Genomic DNA, 20,678 nt, shown 5'->3' on the forward strand with positions numbered 1-20,678 from the left:
AATTACTGTAGTTTTGTAGTGTTGTGGCTTTTGTTTTGTTTTTCATATGAGGGTAATTCGGCTGAGTTGGCATGGCAGTATTGTGGTTGAGTTTTTTCTCATTTTGATTATTATTAATATTGTTTGAACAACTATTTTGTTTTTCTAATAAACATAGTGCACACTCATTTAAAAAAAGTTTTCTTTGGTATATGAAATGATGAAAGACGATGTCTTTCACTTTGGTGCCCATACTCAGATTTTTAAAAATTTATTGTTATTTATTACAGTATTTTTTAAGTTTTTTGCAGTTTGCTTTTGCTTTTTACTTGGACATCTGTCCATATTAGTAACTAGATTTCTTTTTCTCTTTCTTTTTTTTTTTTAAATAGGAGGTACCAAGGATTGAACCTGGGACCTCATATATGTAGAGCAGGCACTCAACCACTGAGCTACACTTATTCCTCTTCATTCTTTTTAATTGTTACACGGTATTTCATTTGGGAGATGTGATTTAATGTATTTAATGAACCCCAGTTTGATGGCTATTTTGGTGTTCTTGGTTTTTCACTCTTTTACTAATTCAGTCCTGAACATCATTGTGTACTTTTACATTATTTGGAAAGAAACTATTTCACAATTTAAAATTTAAAATATATTATATTAGATACTGCTAAAATTGTGACAGGATGATACCAAAGAAATCAGAAGGTAACATGAATAATACTCTTGTTTTACAAAACTTTTCTTGCACATTGTACTTGCTTCTGGTTATTAAGATTGTCAGTAGTGTTTAGTTGGGCTAACAATGCCTATTAGTAGCCTCTCCTGGTTGTCATGTTTCCACATGAATTGATTGAAATTCTCAGCAAAGGCAATTGAATGAAATATTTGAGGACATAATAGTCTATATACAAATGTATGTATGCCTCTGTTTTAGCATTGTATTGATATCCTCATTTAGCCCTGATTCTATAAGCATCCCTGGCACTAGGCACTCTAGCATTCATTCCTACCTCTAGAAAAATCATGTTGAAGTTTGTCTTTTTCATCCCAAGTAAGTAGGCAGTGCCCAGTTGAATGGAAATAGTTCTCAGTAGTTTTATATTGTATATTCTGCCAGAGAAATCTGAACGTATACAACTTATATTTACCATGAAGGTGGGAAATGTTGGTCACTTCCACAGATTTTGTTAAATTAAAATGTAATAAATACATTGTGTCCTTTTGCTCATTTTGGAATATTAAGTATTAAATTTAAGGCTTTAAGATTAACCTTAATAACAGTCATTTTCAACAAAGTTGATTATATTTAAAAAGTAGAAATGTTTTTATAAATATTTGTAGACTTAAATTTGAGAAAACCAAATATGAGGATCAAGAGGCAAATTAAATTTGAATAAACCAAATATGAGACTCAAGAGACTGAGACCAAATTAAACACCAGATTTTATATCTGTACCAAAGTGAATTTTAATAGAACAATATCTCTTTGCTAGACACTGTCATTAACAAAGAAGCCTTTTGCAGGAAATCTCTAAAATGTAGTATATATTTCTGCTATAGTAAGTATAATATACAGAGTCTAATTTAATTGTTTTAGCAATTTGTGAATAAAATTGCTGTATGGCAGAGTATATCCTGGAAGAGAAGATATGATTGAATAAGCAGTACATTTTGAACTTCTTTGGAATTGTGTTTCTTCATTTGCCAGGGAGCCTAGTAGTATCAACCTCACAGGTTATTGGCCTTTTTAAGAAAGCACTGTATAAAACAAGCCCTCCAGAAGTAAGAAATCATTATTTCCATCAAAACCCTAGTAAAAGCACAATTTCTATAAGTTAATGGTGTTACTTACCTTCTAAACTTGTAAGGCTTAATGAGTTAAATTTTTGTAATGAAAAGTTGATTAGTCAGATTGTTCATGATCAGTTGTATGCATTTGTAATAAAGATTGCTTGGTGAGTGAATGACCTTTTGCCTTTTTAATGGTTAATTTAATGGAATTAATTTTTGTTCTTTCCTCCAGGCCTACATGAACCCGATAGCAATGGCCAGATCAAGGGGTCCAATCCAGTCATCAGGGCCAACGATACAAGATTATCTGAATCGACCAAGGCCCACCTGGTATTTGTAAAACAATTTACCTATTTATAAGCTTCTTATAAACTTATTAAGGCTTATTTTTACAACTTTTGTTGATTGCAAAACAATTGCCAGATAACAAGTAGTTTTTAAAGTAATATTTGATATATGCTTTTTAAAAAATATATGAAACACCTATGCATGACTGTAAAACAAACATTTGAGACTCCATCTCCCAATTATGGCTAAAGAACTGGCAGATAACTTTTTCATGCCAATCTCTTCTCTGTCCCTTAAAAGATGTTAACATTGCAGATAGTGTTCTAAACTATTTTAAATGGTAGGTTTGAAAAAAACAAACAAAAAATTATAAAATAAAATGGTAGTCTTGCTGTTCATCCAGGTATAACCAGATATTGGAAAGGATAATGTTTTGTCTTGTTTTTCAATGAGTTAGAATGTTCCACAGTAAGATTTTTATTTTAAACTGGATTTTTCCCCCTCGTTGAGTGACTCTGATCTTTTAAAATAAGGCATCGTAGCACTGGCCTTAGTATTGTTTTAGCATGTCTTTCCTTATTATTAATACCATACTCCTGAAGTGACGTAGAACACACTTCAGAATCATTAGCTTCAGAGTCTAAGTGATTTTGAAAGCTGAGCTACTATGGTTGAAAGATATGCCAAAATGTAACAGGGAATCCTTCCTTTGAGTAAATAGGAAGTAAGCCTTGTCCACCTCTTACAGTGTTTATCAGTGCTATTGTTTATTGTTGCTATATACCGGAGAATAATTTATACCAGAGAATAATCCCAAAACCAAGTATATTTATCTTTCGAATTGGAAAGAGAAAATGATCGTTACAGGGGAAGTGTTCCAGCAAGTATATTACACGTGTGTCAGAGTCCCCAGGATGACACTCGAGTAGAGTAATTTACTAGGAGGACTCACAGGACTCAGCATGTAGTAGTACTCATGACTACAATTTATTACATTGAGAGGATACCATGCTCAGTCAGCAGTAGGGAAGGGTGCGTGGAGCAGAGTCTGGAGGAAGCCAGGCACAAGTTTCCAAGGATCCTCACCTGGTGGAGTCACACAGTATGAGATTAATTCCCCTAGGAACAAGTTGTGACAACACCTATGAGATGTTACCAGCCAGACTCAGTGTCCAGAGGTTTTTTTGCCAGCTGACCACATAGGCAGACTGCCTGGCACATACTAAAATTCCAGACTTCCAGAAGGAGAACATATAGTCAGGCAAAGCCATGTTGTTGTTGTTGTTGTTGTTATTGTTGTTTGGGTTTTTTTTTAAGTCATATTGTTTATGCGAATGTTTAGGCACAGTGAGCCACTCTTACCAGGAAATGCTGAGAACCTTCCTGAAATCTAAGTACCTAGAAACCAGCCAAAGGTCATCCTAATAAGGCCTTTCTAAGGATAAGCAGCAGTCCTGCTATATTAACTCTTTTCTGTACAGCATGTGAAGTACAATATAATATAGATAGTATAGTAAGAGACTTTAGTAATTCAGTCAAATAGACCTTGGCTCACTAACACTAAAACTACTAATAGAGTAACTTTGGGTAAATTTATTACCTTTTCCAGACCTCAGTTTCTTTATCTGTAAAATGGAGCTAATTAATACTACCTTTCCTCACAGAGTTGTTGTGACGATTAAATGAAAATGTATTTAAAATAGTGTCTGTTGTACAGTAAATACTCAGAAGTTAGGGGTGGTAGTTTTTATGACCCATGTTTAGAAGAGGAGTGATTAGTGTTATTTGATGAGTTTCATTATGATCATTGGTTTACATGGATACGAACAGAAAAATCTGAATTGTATCAACACAAGAATGGAGATTTATTAGTATACTGAGGAAATATAAAAAGCTTTGTGGTCTTATTTTACTAAATGTTTTTCCCACTGTTAAAAATTCAAGTATGTTGCAGTTTATGTGTTTTTGTATTGCATTTTTGTATTGGAATTAAATGTAAAGCATCCATCTCTAATTTGAATTCCTCGAAAATTTGTATGTTCTGTTTTTTAAGGGAAGAAGTGAAAGAACAACTAGAAAAGAAAAAGAAAGGCTCCAAAGCATTAGCTGAATTTGAAGAAAAAATGAATGAGGTTTGTGACTAGCACCTTTTAAAAATAGACTAATCTTTTTTCCTTAAAATAAGATCATTCTTATTTAATTTTTTAAATAATATGAGCATTTGAGCATAGCTTTTTACAATGTTGATCTCTTTGCCAAGCCTAACAATTTATCCCTCTCTTTTTCTCCACCACATTATCAGTTTTACATTTGAAACTTATTGATACCCTCTCGCTCACTATATCTTCGAGGCTGTGGATGTCATTTGGGCTCTTTTTAGAGAGAGGATCTACTTGATTTGGAGAATATGTTTTTATTTCCCATACACAAAAAAAAGCTTGACACTTTTAGGAATCTGATAGTTGCTCAGTATCATAGAAGGCTCTATTATACCCACCAGTTTTTGTTTTTCCATTTTTAAGTCTTAAGCTTTTCTTAAAATAATTCCTGTGAAGAAAAATGAGATATAAGAAATAAGGGTCCTTCTAATTTTTAAAAATTAAGGTCCTTGACTTAAGGAATTTCAGGTGGGTATGAAGGATTGTCCCTGTAGCTTGCCACTCAACTTTTCTGTTGGTGTTGTCACCACTCAATTTTTTTCTTCTCATTATCTCTTCCTTTTCTTTCTTTTCCCTCACCACCTTTATCTATTGTATTTCCTTCTTTACTGTATTAGGCAAGGTCTTAGGGGCACAGGACAGAAAATCACCTTGAACTTGTATAAACAAAAATAGGAATCAAAACGTGAGAAGGATAGGATGATGTTGGGCAAATACTGCAGCTAGAGATTTGATACCCATTTGGGAGATACTGTATTTCCTATCTCTGCTTCTCTCTGTCTTTCACCATAATACTCTGCTATTGGGGTGCACATGGTGGTACATGATCCAGAGGGAACAGCTCCCATCATCTCCAGATTAGCATCTTTAGGGCTTTGAAGCCAAAAGGAAAACAAATTTAAAAATCAAAGCTTTCTTCCTCCAGTTAATTTAGAAGTTCCCAAGGAAGGACTCTTGATTGAACCTGGCTTGAGTTGCATGAGGCCTTCGGTAACTGGGGCTCCATTAGAAGGTGCGTGAGAAGTGCGTGTGGAGGGAAGGAAGTAGTGGCTGTCTCTGTCTATTAGGTGTTGTATAAATTGTTTTCAGAAGGGGATAGATAGCCTCTGATGGAATTTATAAACTTTTTGCAGAACTGGAAGAAAGAACTAGAAAAACACAGGGAGAAATTACTAAGTGGAAGTGAGAGTTCATCCAAAAAAAGACAGGTAATATCATTTGTTGATTTATTGCTGTCCTTAATCTCAAACTGGATTTTCATAATAATTCTGTGGACTATCATTAGTAGATGCTATTTTTAAAAACTTACATTAATTTATTTGGACTTGTGCTTTCGTTTCCATTTAGAGAAAGAAAAAAGAAAAGAAGAAATCTGGTAGGGTGAGCAAAAATTTTCCATTTTTCTAAATATTATAATTAAGAGTCTACCCAAAAAGTAAGAATAATTTATTTAACTTTTATGCCTAAAGGTCCTGTGGATGTGATGGGTGGTTTTGTTTTATCAGTGATATGAAAGAAAGGTGCCAACCTTCCTGTAACCTAGTAACTCTTCTCTTCCTGTTAAAGGAGGAAAGTGACTAGCATTTGCCACAGATATTGTTACTTGGCTGATTTTTTTCTTTTTTGGGAGGGAGTTCAACATTATACATTTTAATAATTAAATCTTATGACTATGGGCATCTGTTCCTCAGATTAATTTTGTTAAGTATATGAGAGATTAGTAACAGAAAAAAAATTCCTGCATCTCACAAGCTTTAATTATTTTGTGCTTGGTCAAGTATTCATCTTCTTCTTCATCAAGCTCTGATTCTTCCAGCAGTTCTTCAGATTCTGAAGATGAGGTAAGATGAGCTTATAATGATTAATTAAATAATATCTATTATTTTTTTAATGTCAAGAAGAAACCCATTATAAAACATTAGAAATGTTTAGCTCCATGTTTCATGAATTATCCATAACCGAGATTACCGATATGAATAAATAATTATATTTAAATAATGGCCTAAATTTTTTTAGATTTCTGAATTTGTTTTGTTCATTTAAAATATCAGAAGAAATGGATTTGAAAAATCTAAAATGTTATTTGACTAGATTTAGCCACTGTTTAAATAAAACAGCAAAATGATGTTACATTTTAAATACTAATTATTGAGGAAAAAATTATATGTCTATTCAGAGGATGGTCCTTTCATTAAGTTTTCTCCTTGATAAAAGGTTTATATTAATATAATGCATAAATTTTATTTTTGAAAAGAAAGCAAGAGTTTCCAAAACTGTTTTATATAGGATAAGAAACAAGGAAAAAGGAGAAAGAAAAAGAAGAACCGTTCACATAAATCTTCGGAAAGTTCCATGTCAGAAACCGAATCAGACAGTAAGGTAAAATTATTTAAATTTGCCACGTTTAGAGTAGTGAGGACATTTAATTGAGTTTTTCTTTTAATTCTTCCTGTCTTAAATTGCTCTTAGTTTAGAAATGAGATTTTTCTGTCAACTTTTTGTATACCAATGTTCTTTTCCACTTAATGTGGTGCTTAGTTTTCCAAGTACTTTCTCATACATAAATTCCACCTCCAAGATAAGCATGACAGACCTTATTTTTCTCATTTTTCAAAAAGTACTTCAGAGAATAGTTCACATCTATTTCAGAAAATAAATATCTTACTTAAATTCATATAGCTAGCGTTAGAATTGAAAGTTGAATCTACATCTTCTAATATTTGGTCCAGTGCCCTTTGTATTATAATATATTTACATTTGTTCTTTACTGCCCAGAATTTTCAGATGCAATTAATTCTCAAACTTTAATGGTCATAGGAAACACATAATTTAAAAAAATATATAGAATCCTGGGTTTCAACTTCAGGGATTCTGATTTATAGATCTAGTAAGTCTCAAAAATCTACTTTTCTTTTTTTTTTTTGAGGTACTAGGGGCCAGGGATTGAACCTGGGACCTCATATGTGGGAAGCCAGCATGAGGAGGCACCAGGAACCAAACCTGGGACCTCCCGTGTGGGAGGCAGGTGCTCAGCTGCTTGAGCTACTTCCACTCCCCATAGATTTGATTCACAGCCCGATAAGTGAAGAAGCCTTGTTTCTTTATGAGAAAATACACATATAACACATTAGTTCTCTTTTTTTCCCCCAGAATAAAATGCTGATATTGGAGTAAAATTTTTTTAGCTAAAGAACAAATTGTTCTTTTGGTCTTCTTGTCTTTAATATATAATGCTGAATCCTTTATATTTAAAATTGATATATTTGTTTGTTTAGGATAGTCTAAAAAAGAAAAAGAAGTCAAAGGATTCAACTGAAAAAGAAAAGGTAAAATATGTAACTTATTTTCTTACATTACCTTGAGAAAGACTAGAGTCTGTCATATAGTGTTTGATTAACACTAATATGTACCCCTTTTGAACTTATGAGATTTATTCTATAGCATTTATGGAATTTCATGTTGATTTAAGGAAATTGTCTTTTTGGATTCAGTATTGACAGTAAAAAAATCAGAAGAACATTTTTGCAGAGAGTGTGAATTTGTATGGATTCATGAATGAGCTCAGATTAATAAATACAAAATAGTGAATTTAAACGTGTCCTTTGGGTTCCTCAAGTCATTTTAAAGAAGGCCTTTGATAATTAAATAACATGGACTTCTCTTTCACATTGAGCATATTATAGATAAGGTTTGAAAATTCTTTATTTTACTCTTGTAACTAGATGTTTATTTTCATTTATGATTTATTTATATTTATCCCACCTGTTTCTGATTTATATTAAATTTTTTTCTGATTATTAAAAATAATAAAGCCTAAAGGAAGCAGTTACTAATGAAAGAAAACTACAGAGCAAGATCACTATATTTTACTACAATATCACTATACTTTACTCAGTCTTTTTATATCAATTTGTAAATAACTGTCCATTAAGACACTGAAAAAAGAAGCCATCATGACCAAGTTGGGATAATTCCAAGAATTCAGGGGTGGTTCAAGGATAGGAAATGTATACATATGTCATATTAACTGGTCAAGAAAAGAAACCATACGATTGTTACATAGGATTGACAGAAGAGTGTATTGTAATTCACAAAATTTCCTGATTTTCAAAATCATTATAAAATAAGAAAATGTGGTTATTTTCATGTTCAAGAAAAATGTACATAAAAAATTAAAAGGTGGTAATACACGAACATGAAATAAACTAAAAAGACTGTATTATGATTTTGAAGTACTTCAAAATAATTTAAGATACAGAATAATCTAACAAATACCCATGTACATACCAGTTGAAATTAACAGATAATTTACATTTTTTCATATGTGCCTCTGGTCTTGTTGTGTTTTTAAGACCTCTTCTTCCGTAGAGGCAGCTGTTCCTGATAGTATATATCCTTCTCATTCACATTTATGCACTTTTTAAAAAAAATTTTTAAGAGAAGTTGTACATTTCCAGAAATGCATAAAATACATAAAATAGAGAGTTCCCATATACTACCCTATTATTAACACCTTGCCTTGGTATGGTACATTTGTTATAATTCATGAAAGAACATTTTTATAACTGTACTACTAATTAGAGTCCATCATTTACAGTATGGTTCACTATTGTAAAGACTATTGTATAGTCCTATGTTTTTATCTTTTAATTTTTATTCTTACATATATATGACCTAAAATTTCCCCATTTAACTATATTTACATATATAATTCAGTACTATTAATTACTTAATTCATAATGTGCTACCATCATATTACCAAAACTTTACCATCAACCCACATAGAAACTCTACAATTGAAGCTTTAACTCTCACTTCCTTATCCCCGACCCAGCCCCTGGTAAATTATATTCTAGATTCTGACCCTATGGGTTTGCTTATTCTAATTATTTCATATGCGTGAAATCATATAATATTTGTCCTTTGGTGTCTGGCTTATTTTATTCAACGTGATGTCTTTAAGTTTCGTGCAGGTTGTCAGTGAATCAGAACTTCATTCCTATTTAATGCTGAATACTGTTCCATTGTATATATATACCACATTTTATTTACCCACTTATCATTTGGTAGACACTTGGGTTGCTTCCATCTTTTAGCATTTGTGAATAATGCCACCATGAATAGCTGTGCAAATATCTATACAAGTCCCTGCTTTCAGTACTTTTGCCTATGTACCTAGAAAAGGGATTGCCAGGTCCTATGGTAATTCTATACTTAGCTTTCTGAGGAACTGCCAAACAGTTTTCCACAGCAATGAATGAGTGTTCCTGCTTCTCCCATCCTCTCCAATACTTGTAATTTTCTGGGTTTTTTAAAAAAGTAACTATTCTAGTGGGTATGAAGTAGTATCTCATTGTGGTTTTGATTTGCATCTCCCTGTTAGCTAATGTTGTTGAACATCTTTTCATGTGCTTTTTAGCCATTCATATATACTCTTTAGAGAAATGTCTACACGAGTTTTTTACCTTCTTATTTTTTAAGGAAGTATCAGAGATTGAACCCGGGACCTCGTACATGGGAAGCAGGTGCTCCACCACTGAGCTACATCCATTCCCATAATAAGTTTAAAGCCAGGAAGTGTGAATCCTCCAACTTCATTCTTTTACAGGATGGTTTTGGCTACTCTGGGCCTCTTACCCATTGGAAACAGATTTCATGATTGACTTTTCTAATCTGCAAAGTAGATTGTTGGAATTGTGATGGGAGTTATGTTGAATCTGTAAGTCATTTTGGGTAGAATTAACAATATTTAGTCTTCCAATCCGTGACCATAGAATATCCTTCCATTTATGAAGATCTTATTTGATTTCTTTTAGCAAAGTTTTGTAGTTTACTGTGTATATCCTTTACATACTTGCTTAAATTCTTTTATTTGATTATTTTAGCAGCTTTTGTAAATGGAATTTTTTTTCTTCATTTCCTCTTCAGATTGTTCATTACTAGTCAAAAGAAACACTACTGATTTTAGGGTGTTGATCCTGTACCCTGCCACTTTGCTGAGTTTTTTAGTAGCTCTAAGTAGCTTTGTTACAGATTTTTCTTGACTTTATATATATAAGTTCATGTCATCTGAAAATAGTGAAAGTTGTACTTCTTTTCCAGTTTGGATACCTTTCATTTCTTTTTCTTGCCTAGTTGTTCTTGCAGAGACTTCCAATACAATTTTAAATAACAGTGGTGACAGTGGGCTTCTAGTCTTGTTCCCAGATCATACAGGGAAAGCTTTCAGTCTTTTACCATGTAGCATACTGTTAGCAGTGGGTTTTTCATATTTGTCTTTTATCATTTTGAAGACGTTCCCTTCTCTTCCTATTTTTATACATGTCATCATCAAGAAGGGGTGCTGAATTTTGCCAAAATGCCTTTTCTGGGAGTGGATGTGGCTCAAGCAGTTGAGCACCTGCCTCCCACATGGGAGGACCCAGGTTCGGTTCCCGATGCCTTCTGAAAAGACAAAAACAAACAAAAAGTAAAACAAATGATAAAACCAACTCAGGGAAGCAGATATGGCTCAGTGGTTGAGCATTAGCTTCCTACATACAAAGTCCTGGGTTCAATTCCTGGCCCCCAGGCCCTTAGGGGGGAAAAAAGCTTTTTCTTTACTGCAGCAATTGAGATGATTACATGGTTTCATTTATGCACTTTTATTAAAGAAGAATGTGCTCATAAATAAGTGTCTTTTGAAATGGGATTCCAAAAGTGTATCTTTTCACTCAGCATTGCTGATAACATTTATCCTTATTGATACTCTCAAGTATATTTCTTTTGCTTATACTCTTCCATTATATTAATTTACCACAGTTTTTATCATTCTCCTGTTTATGGACATCTAGATTATTTCCACTTTTCAGTAATACAAACAGTACTGAAATGTATATTTCTTGGCCATTTCTCCTTTTCCACAAGTGAACATTTTTTAAAATGTGTGTACTTTCAATGTCTACATTTTGCTCACCAAAGGGCTCTTAGATTGCCTTTCTTCTAGTAGTTATGATAGTTAGTACCTTGTTCCCAAATCCTTGTCGACACTGTGATTCTTTGATTTTCACTAATTTATTAAATATAAATGGCTGATGCTTTTCATTTGTTTATTAGCCATTCATGTTTCCTTTTCTGTGAATTGCCTGTTCATGGTCTATGCCCATTTTTCTGTTGGACTGATTTATTTTTTATCTTACTTATTTGTAGGCGTTAAATGTTCTGGATGATAATCCTTCTTTTATATATATAATTGATATCTTTTGGCCCATGGCTTCTCTTAACCTTGTTGATGATGACTTATAATCAAATAAAGGTTTTGATTTTGAGTTGTATCATTCCCTTTAGTCCCATTATTATTTAAAATTACTGTAAAAGTGCTAGGCAGTGCAGCTGAAAAAGAGAACAAAATAAAAATGTAAAAATGATCAAATGGTATGATTTGTATACCTGGAAAACACAAAACTAAACTGAAAATAATTTTAAAATATTTAATAAAGTGTTCAGTAAAGTACCAGTAGTAAGTTAATATACACTAATCCTTAACTTTTCTATGTAGTATATATAAATATAAATAGTACCTAATTAGAAAATATAATGAAGGTAAAAGCCCATTTATAATGGTAGCAAAAAAAGTATATAGGAATGTTTTAAAGTGAGCAGGACTTATTTTAAGAAAAGTATGTACAGTCGACTCACCTTTATATGAAGGTTTAATAAATGGAATATGATTTGCCCTACTAGATACTACAACATTATATAAATACTTTAATTTTAAAAGTATTGTACTGTACAGTAATAGATAAAACAGTGGAATAAAGTAGAGTTCAAGTAACGATTTAATTATTTGTGAAATTTAATATATAATAAAGGTGGCATTTCTTGGGATAAATAGGCGAGATAGTTATTTGGAAAATTAAAGCTATACCCTCTTTAAAGCCAAATAAATCCCAATAAGTCAGAGTTTTTTGGTTTTTTTTAAAGATTTATTTTTTATTTATCTCCCCTTCCCTGCTCCAGTTGCCCCGCTCCAGTTGCCCCTCTCCATTTGTCTGCTGTGTCCATTCGTTGTGTGTTTTTTGGTGCCAACTTGTATTCTTGTCAGCAGTACCCGGAATCTGTGTCTCTTTTTGCTGTGTCATCTTGCTGCGTCAGTTCTCCATGTGTGCGGCACCACTTCTGAGCAAGCTGCACTTTTTTTTTTCGCACTGGGCAGCTCTCCTTACCGGGCGCACTCCTTGTGTGTGGGGCTCTCCTACGCAGGGGACACCCCTGTGTGGCACAGCACTCCTTGCGTGCATCTGTACCGTGCTTGGGGCAGCTCATCACATGGGTCAGGAGGCCCAGGGTTTGAACCGCGGACCTCCCATGTGGTAGGTGGACGCCCTATCCATTGCGCCAAATCCGTTTCCCTAAGAGATTTAAATATGTGAAAATGCAACCATAGAAAGTCAAGGGTGAAGATTTTTATAATGGTGGGGTGAGGAATGCCTATGCCTCAAAACTCAGAAGTTTTTAAAGAGAAGACTGACAAATTTGACCACATAATTCAGATTATTGATGGCAAAAGATCATTTTTGAAAAATCAGCTATAAAGAAAAGTTAAAATAAAATGAAAAACTTAATGATCTTCTTTATAATTAAAGAGGGGAAAAAAAGATGTCTCACATGCATAGAAAAAAATTGGCAAAATACGACTTTAGGAAATTCTAAAGGGAAAAAAAACAAGTAAAATTTCAGTGACCAGATATTGCCGTGATTTTAAAAGGCAGTGATAAGGAGGCTTACTTGGTAAAGTATGATTCATATATGGGTGACAAATAAGAAGCAAGATCTTGAGGTTGTTGTGAGAGTAAGAAAATCAACCAGTGTGAAAATCATTTGCTCTTTAGTTTAGTCATTAATATTGGATAAGATCTTGCATTCACAGATCAGCATTGTTCCCTCTATTTCAGCATTGTTTTTAATAGCAAAGAACCTAGATGGCTGTACTCCGGAAGTAAATTGTGGCATATACTTAAAATGAACATTAAAGGCAGCCATGTAGATGGCATAGAGAGATGTTCATGACATATTGGGTGAAGAGAACAGATTCCAAACAGCCAATTATTTATGTAAAATTGTATATATTGCACATAGAGAGGTGTTCCCTAAAATCGTAGTGATATTGAATCTCTAGTAGTCAGATTTGGGTAAATTTTCTTGTAATAAACATTTATCATTTTTATCAAAATAATCTGTTTGCAGAAACAAAATTAAGCCACCTATTATCCAGGGCATAGAGAGCTGATTGATCACTGTTAGCTTATTTTCTACATGATTTCTTTTCCTACTTGTTTCTCCACTCTCCCGCCCCCCCCCCAAAAAAAGAAACCCAAATTGGGCCTCTATGCTTTATGAAAAGAAAGTTTTATATCCTGCTTTTTCCGTGTAAGATTAGGAGGTAAGCATTCTATTGTGTGGTTTTGTTGTTTTTGTTGTTATGAACTACTTTAGACATATAGAAAAGTATATAGAGAATAATAAAATGAAAACCAGCACACCCACTATATAACTTCATTAAATCTTAATAGTTTGCCAAAATTGCTTCAGGTGTTTTAATAATTTTTTGTTCTTAATATATATACTTGAAGCCCTTAGGTACCTCTCCTTTCCCAGAACGATTCATTTTTCTCTTCTTTAATCATACTTAGAGATTAAGTTTTTTTTAATGTAACCATAACACTTTATTTATTTCTCTCCCCTTCCCTGCCCTCTTCCCTCCCTCCATTGTCTGCTGTCTGTGTCCATTCGCTGTATGTTTTTCTGTGTCCGCCTGTATTCTTCTTAGTGGCACCAGCAATCTGTATCTCTTTTTGTTGCATCATCTTGCTGCATCAGCTCTTCGTGTGTGCATCTCCAATTCTGGGCAGGCTGCACACTCTTGGTGTGCACTTCTTATGGCCTATACTCCTTGCGCAGGGGCTCCCCTACACAGGGGACACCCCTGCATGGCACGGCACTCCTTGTGCATCAGCACTGGGCGTGGGCCAGTTCCTCATGGGTCAGGAGGCCCTGGGTTTGAGCCTTGGACCTCCCGTGTGGTAGGCGGATGCTCTATCCATTGAATCAAATCTCTTCCCCCTTAACACTTTAAATGCACTAAAGGAATTACTTTGTAAAAAGTTTTATTTAGATAATTGCACTAATTCCTTTGCGATTGTTGCAACTGATTACTTTCTAAATTGATTTTCTTTTCTGCAGCACTAAACCTGTTCTTTATCCAACCCTCTATAGAAAGAAATTAGAACACAAGGGACCCAAATCTTATTCCAAAAGAAAATAAGGAGGATATTACATCTAAGTGGATATGTAATTATTTCTTTTCAAGTTATTATAAAAGCATGGCTTTTTTGGAATTACAGACTAAATCCTGGAAAATGTCACCATTTTTAGATATTTCTAAAATAAAAATGGGTAATTTCTGTGATATGGAAGTATTGTTAAATGGACTTAGAAACAAAAAATTTGTGTTGCATAGTGTTAGTGTATCTTTTTGAGTCAAGATACATATATTTATTTTTCATAGGATAATAAAGGAGTCAGCAAAAAAAGAAAGATGTATCCTGAAGATAAACCTTTATCATCTGAGTCCTTGTCAGAATCAGATTATATTGAGGAGGTAAAGTATATGATCAACTACATTTTCTCCACTTAAAAATGTTTAGTTATTTAAATTAACAAATATGAATTAATAAAAAGAAATCCTTGATTTACTCACTTTTTAAAAACATATGGTTATAAGAAAAATAAACAGAAGTTGTTCCATGTCAAATTGATTTTGATTTTCCAGAAGAAAATTATATGACTATTATTATTAACCATATTTCCACATCTTTCCAATTTGACATATATTATTTTTACCCTTCTAATATTTTTATTTTGTTCTACCATTCTGATAATATGAAAGATGCTATATAGTGTGTTCAGCATATTGAAATATAGCATCCCCTTATGTGTCAGGAGTTCTTAACCTTTTTCCATGAATTCCTTTGCCAGTCAGGTGAAAACCACAGACCCCTTACTAAGTCCACATTAAAATGGGTATTATTTAATAAATATATCACACCCATACCAACAGGTCCCCAGAAAAATAATGTTTTTTTGAATTTCAGTTCAAGCACAGACCCCTTGTTAAAAACTGCTTTATGTGGTTAAAATAGAACACTGCATGTACTCTGTTTAGTTGACATTATTCTTATGTTTGGTTTGAGCTACTATTTGAGGAGTAGAAAGGTAATGAGGGAGTCTCTTTCAGCTCCATTAATCCCAATCTTAGATTTTGTACTCTGTTAGCATTAGTTTATTTGAGATAAATATCATCTTTAAAGTCTTTCTCTCTTGACATCAGTTTCCTCATCTGTAAAGTAGGAACCTATCATATTATTTTATTGTGAGAACTAAATGAGATGATAAATTATAAAAACACTTTACATAATACCTGACAGTAAGTGGTAACTAAAATTTGCATAATTTTTGTGTTAAAGTCCCCAAGGTTACAAATGAATTGTTGATTTTTATTAATTATTAAAGAAATTGTGCATTTACAAAATAATCATGCATAACATACAGGATTCCCATATGCCACCCCACTACCAGTACCTTGCATTGTTGTAGAACATTTGTTATAATTTATAAAAGAACATCCAAATATTACTAACTATAGTCTATAGCTTACATTAGGTGTGTTTTTCCAATGTTATTAACATCATGTATTAATATTGTACATTTGTTATAATTGGTATAAGAATGTTCTCCTATCGGTACTGTTCCCATCCATCATCCACCACAGGGTTCACTATGTTATATAGTCCCATGCCTTTTACAGTCCATCCAGAGTACACTCAGTGGCTCTCAGTTTCCTTCCAGAGTTGTGTTGTGCTCACCTCAATTTTAAAACATTTTCATTACTGAGGAAAGAAAAGTCCTTTATCCCTTTAAATCTCCCTATCATTGACCCTTAGCATTGATACAGTACCTTCTTTGCCAAATTAATGATTTCTTTTTTTTTCTTTCTTTTGAATTGTTTATTTTTAAAGCTGCAACTTTCTTTGGAGATCAACATTATCAACCCCAACATTGCAATCTAGAAATGTTGAGGACTTTTTTTTTTTTTTAAGATTTTATTTTATTTTATTTAATCCCTCCCCCTCCCCCGGTTGTCTCTTCTCTGTGTCTATTTGCTGTGTCTTGTTTCTTTGTCCGCTTCTGTTGTCCTCAGCGGCACAGGAAGTGTGGGCAGTGCCATTCCTGGGCAGGCTGCGCTTTCTTTCACGCTGGGCGGCTCTCCTTACGGGCGCACTCCTTGCGCGTGGGGCTCCCCTACGTGGGGGACACCCCTGCGTGGCAGGGCACTCCTTGCGCGCATCAGCACTGCGCATGGGCCAGCTCCACACGGGTCGGGAGGCCCGGGGTTTGAACCGCGGACCTCCCATGTGGTAGATGGACGCCCTAACCACTGGGCCAAGTCCGTTTCCCCAATGTTGAGGATTTTGCACTTGGTTACAGGAGTAGTGGCAGGTTGTCACAAGAGTTGCTTTTCTTGATTCTCTCTCTTTTCTGTTAGCCTCCTCCTATGCCAGAACCACTCAGCTCTTTCTCTGCTCACTATTCTTCATCTCTTCACCTACTAAGACCTATATTTTTGGTTGTATGTGTCAGCCTCCTTTCTGACCTAATTGTATTTTGTAGCAGTAGTCCTTAGTCCTCTCAGACCTATTGCCTCATTTTTAAAAATATATTTTTATTTATTTTTAAAAGATACTTAGATTACATAAAATGTTCCATAAAAAATATAAGGGATTTCCATATGCCTCACTCCCCACACCTCCTTCTTTTCTCCATATTAACATCTTCTTTCATCAATGTGGTACATTCATTGCAAATGATGAACACATTTTGGAGCATTGCACTCTCTCCAACTCAATTCTGTAGGTTATGGCAGGATATATAATAGCCTGTATCTGTCATTGCAGTGTCATTCAAGACAACTGCAAGTCCTGAAAATGCCCTGCCATATTATAAACCTCTTTTTCCCTCTCTCTTGACTTCAGCACCTCCAGTCTATTGCCTCATTTTTATAGCAATATTTTGTAATGTCTCCTGAAATGAAATTCATGGTTTAAAAATAACATTTATACACAGTTTTAATATTGTTACCCTAACAAATTCAAAGAAAAAATAATTTGAATTTTATAAAATTATATTTCAATATTTAAATGCTTATGCATGATAACACTAGAAGACATAAAATTTTAAGATATAACAAAATGCAGGTAGCAGGTGTATTATATTGGCTGAGTACCAGATGGTGGACAATCTTTAGTAAAATTCGGAACAAAACAAAATATGGTCTTCCCTCTATTGACATGATATTTGTGCATTTTTTGGACATTCTTTGTATCTTAACAGCCTACACAAAATATTTTGTGTTCATATTTATGATAAATTTAGTTTTATTTTAAAGAGGTTATATGAATACCTAGCAAGCTATTCAAAAGTCATGCAGGATGTGGGACAATTCTTCATTTTGCAGGGCTGTCCTGGACATTGCATGACAGAATCTTTCATCTCTGCCTGGCTTAATATGGATGACACACAACTAATATCGTTCTCAGTCATTGTGATAACAACAATAACAACAAAAAACAGTAATTTCCTAATTGCTTTCCTAGTGTCAGCAGCCACCTCTGTTGAGAGCTAATGGTCTCTAATGCTTTTGTGTTTAATTGCTTTTGTCCTTATGCTTCCTTATATTGTTGGGTTTTTTTTTTTAATGTGTTTGTATCCTTGTATGTAATGTGTAGTCACCTAACAGGTAAACCACACAATACAACATTTAGGCAGTTTTTTTCCTCCAGTATTATGTATTAATTATGTTTACCTGCCCCATGTTAACAAACAGGGCTTAATATAAAATGTTACATTTGGAGTTAATATTAAATATACATGAGCTTTAGCAACTTTCCATTTAATTTAAATGCAACACTTTAAAAGATTGAAATAAAATATTAACAGGTTGATAATTGCTACTTAAAAGGATTTTAATCAGCTGGTTTATACCTAATGTACTCCATATTTATAGCTACCATTTTTCGGGCTCCATAGAGTAAGAAATACCTGCTCTATTCCAAGAAGTTCCCCTTGAGGATGGATATTATATCCATTTTACAGATGATGAAACAGACTAATAAATAACAGGTAGGATTCAGATCTTGGTCTGTCTTATTTCAGAGCTTATCTTTTTTTTCCCCCCCCCACTGAACCACACTACCTTTTTGGGGGTGTTGAAAGGGAATATAGGAGAAACAACAACACTCTAGGGGGTTGAAAGCTCATTGAGATAAAACAAGGGTTTGAAGTATTACAAGGCATTTAATATATCATTTGACTGCCAACAATTTGAACTTTTTAGGTACGAGCAAAAAAGAAGAAAAGCAGTGAAGAACGAGAAAAAGCAACAGCAAGTATCACTTAAGTTTTTACATGACAACATTGTAGCTGGTTTTGTTTAGTATATAATGAGTCATGGTAGAAGTATGATTGGATTTACTGGACCAGTAAATATGGAAAAGGTGTGGTCTTCAGCAGCCTCATTTAATAGGTAGGAGAAAGTTAAACTGGCCCAGGAAAAGGGAAAAAAATACTTGTGGTGAACTTCTCTTTTCATTTCACTATTTTATTGTGAAATATAAGCTCAAAGTTTTTTTTTAACTTTTTAAATATAATATAAGCAAAGTAATTTAAGAGCACTCAGTATAAGTGGTGTAGGCTGTGGCCTTGGAAGGCATTTTCATAGGGAGAGGTAAAAGAAAAAGGAGAACAGCATCATTTGTAGGTTTTGGAGTAAGCCTTTCCCTGAATTTTCCCTAGCTTTTAAAATGAGGGACCTTTTCTCATTAGAAGGTTCATCTGGTAATATATGTTTTAGAAATAACATTTTATATGCTTCAAGCTCAAATTAACAAGACAGTTTTTACTGAATGGGAAAATAATTTGAGTGGGGACTACTTTGGTCTTTGGTTCATTTATTAATTTTGAATAATTCTACTTTGTACCTGGATACCTTTACTGTTTGATTTGTCAGCTAGTATATATTACACATCTTAAACATCTTTATGCAGGTACTGTGCTAGCTAGGTCTTGGAGATAAAATAGAGTACAAAGATAGATGAGTATGACATGTGAGAGAGTGATTGTCCAGAGGGTAAAGAAAGCCTCTGAGGAAGTAATTTAAGCTGGCATCTGAAAACCAAGAAGAAAAGCATTTTAAAAAGAAAGTGGTCAACTCTCCTTTTAGGAAAAGTAGCCCATATTGAAAACTTTTCGTTTTAAAAGCCCAAACTACAAGATACTAGACTCTGTAAAATCACCCATTACCTTGTAATGAGAAGACAAAGATGAAACTTAACTTAGAGCCACAAATTAGTAGAAGACTTTGAAAGACAGAGAAAATCGTGGATAATGCTAATAGAAGATGAAATGGATGGGAAGCGCTGCCTTTACTACCCTATGTCTCCTTTTTAGCTTTTCATTTTTTCTCCTAAATATCATTAACAGTAGTCTGTCATTTGATACCACCTTTCCTAGTATCTATTTTTGTAAAAATTTCTCTTCTACAAGAGAAACAGTTAAGAGAGTCAGAGTTCAGCAAAATTCCAACTCTCTTTTATCCAGTCATAATTTGACTTTTACTAGGCTTCACTAGCATTTTCCTTTAAAATTAAGCATATGTTTTACTAAGTAAATAGATTTTTCAATTGTACATGAAAATTTTGTTGGTGGTAGTAATTTTTTTTGAGGTACATAAGGGCTGGGGATTGAACTTGGGACCTTGTATGTGGGAAGTCAGCACTCAACCATGGACCCATATCCCTGAGTTGGGTTTTTTTTTTCCCCATTTGTTTTGCTTGTTTTTTTTTCAGGAGGTACCGGAAACTAAACCCGGGACCTCCCATGCAGGAAGCGGATGCTTAGCCGCTTGAGCCACATCCACTACGTGTTGGTGGTAATTTAATCATTAAAGTAGTGCTAGCAATCTAAGCAATACACAGTAACTGCATCCCTATTCACTTAGTAGCAGATTAATATTTCTTGTCTCTGAAAAATATCATTTTACAAAAATAGTTATGTTTTGTTGTGGTGTGATTACTCCTTGCAGTAACTGCAATTACTTGACCTTTAGAACTTACAAATATAAAATACAGCAATTGGTAGTTTGGTTCAATTGAATTTTCTACAAAAAAATTTTGTTAGACCCTACATTAATGTGCTGATGACTTAAAAGTTTTTCGTCACATTTTTGGAAACTGACAAGCACTCTTTTAGTCCTCATACAACATTGGCTATTGAGACTTTTAGAGAAATGGAATAGGTAATATTCTTTATCTTTATTTTGAGTAGCTTATTTGATGTGCATTGTTTGAAATGACTAGTAGC

The 20,678-nt window shown here is 33.7% G+C and overlaps 1 protein-coding gene across 9 annotated transcripts in view; it reads left to right on the forward strand.

The window, feature by feature from the left end:
* The window catches only part of FAM133B (family with sequence similarity 133 member B), a 32,520-nt gene that overhangs the window by 3,089 nt on the left and 8,753 nt on the right, over positions 1–20,678 (forward strand). For 2 of the 9 annotated variants that reach the window (XM_058296977.2, XM_058296978.2), the window contains exons 2-11: positions 2,009–2,106; positions 4,118–4,196; positions 5,357–5,431; positions 5,571–5,603; positions 6,002–6,064; positions 6,510–6,602; positions 7,499–7,549; positions 14,478–14,552; positions 14,770–14,862; positions 18,655–18,702. In XM_058296977.2, the coding sequence (XP_058152960.1) occupies positions 2,009–2,106; positions 4,118–4,196; positions 5,357–5,431; positions 5,571–5,603; positions 6,002–6,064; positions 6,510–6,602; positions 7,499–7,549; positions 14,478–14,552; positions 14,770–14,862; positions 18,655–18,702 (708 nt within the window). Of the gene's footprint in view, positions 1–2,008; positions 2,107–4,117; positions 4,197–5,356; positions 5,432–5,570; positions 5,604–6,001; positions 6,065–6,509; positions 6,603–7,498; positions 7,550–14,477; positions 14,553–14,769; positions 14,863–18,347; positions 18,441–18,654; positions 18,707–20,678 lie in introns of those variants that run through there. The other 7 variants (XR_009185828.2, XM_058296979.2, XR_011648818.1 and 4 more) reach the window with 7 other exon arrangements.

The sequence above is a fragment of the Dasypus novemcinctus genome, chromosome 5 (genome assembly GCF_030445035.2).
Source record: "Dasypus novemcinctus isolate mDasNov1 chromosome 5, mDasNov1.1.hap2, whole genome shotgun sequence".
NCBI lineage: Eukaryota > Metazoa > Chordata > Mammalia > Cingulata > Dasypodidae > Dasypus > Dasypus novemcinctus.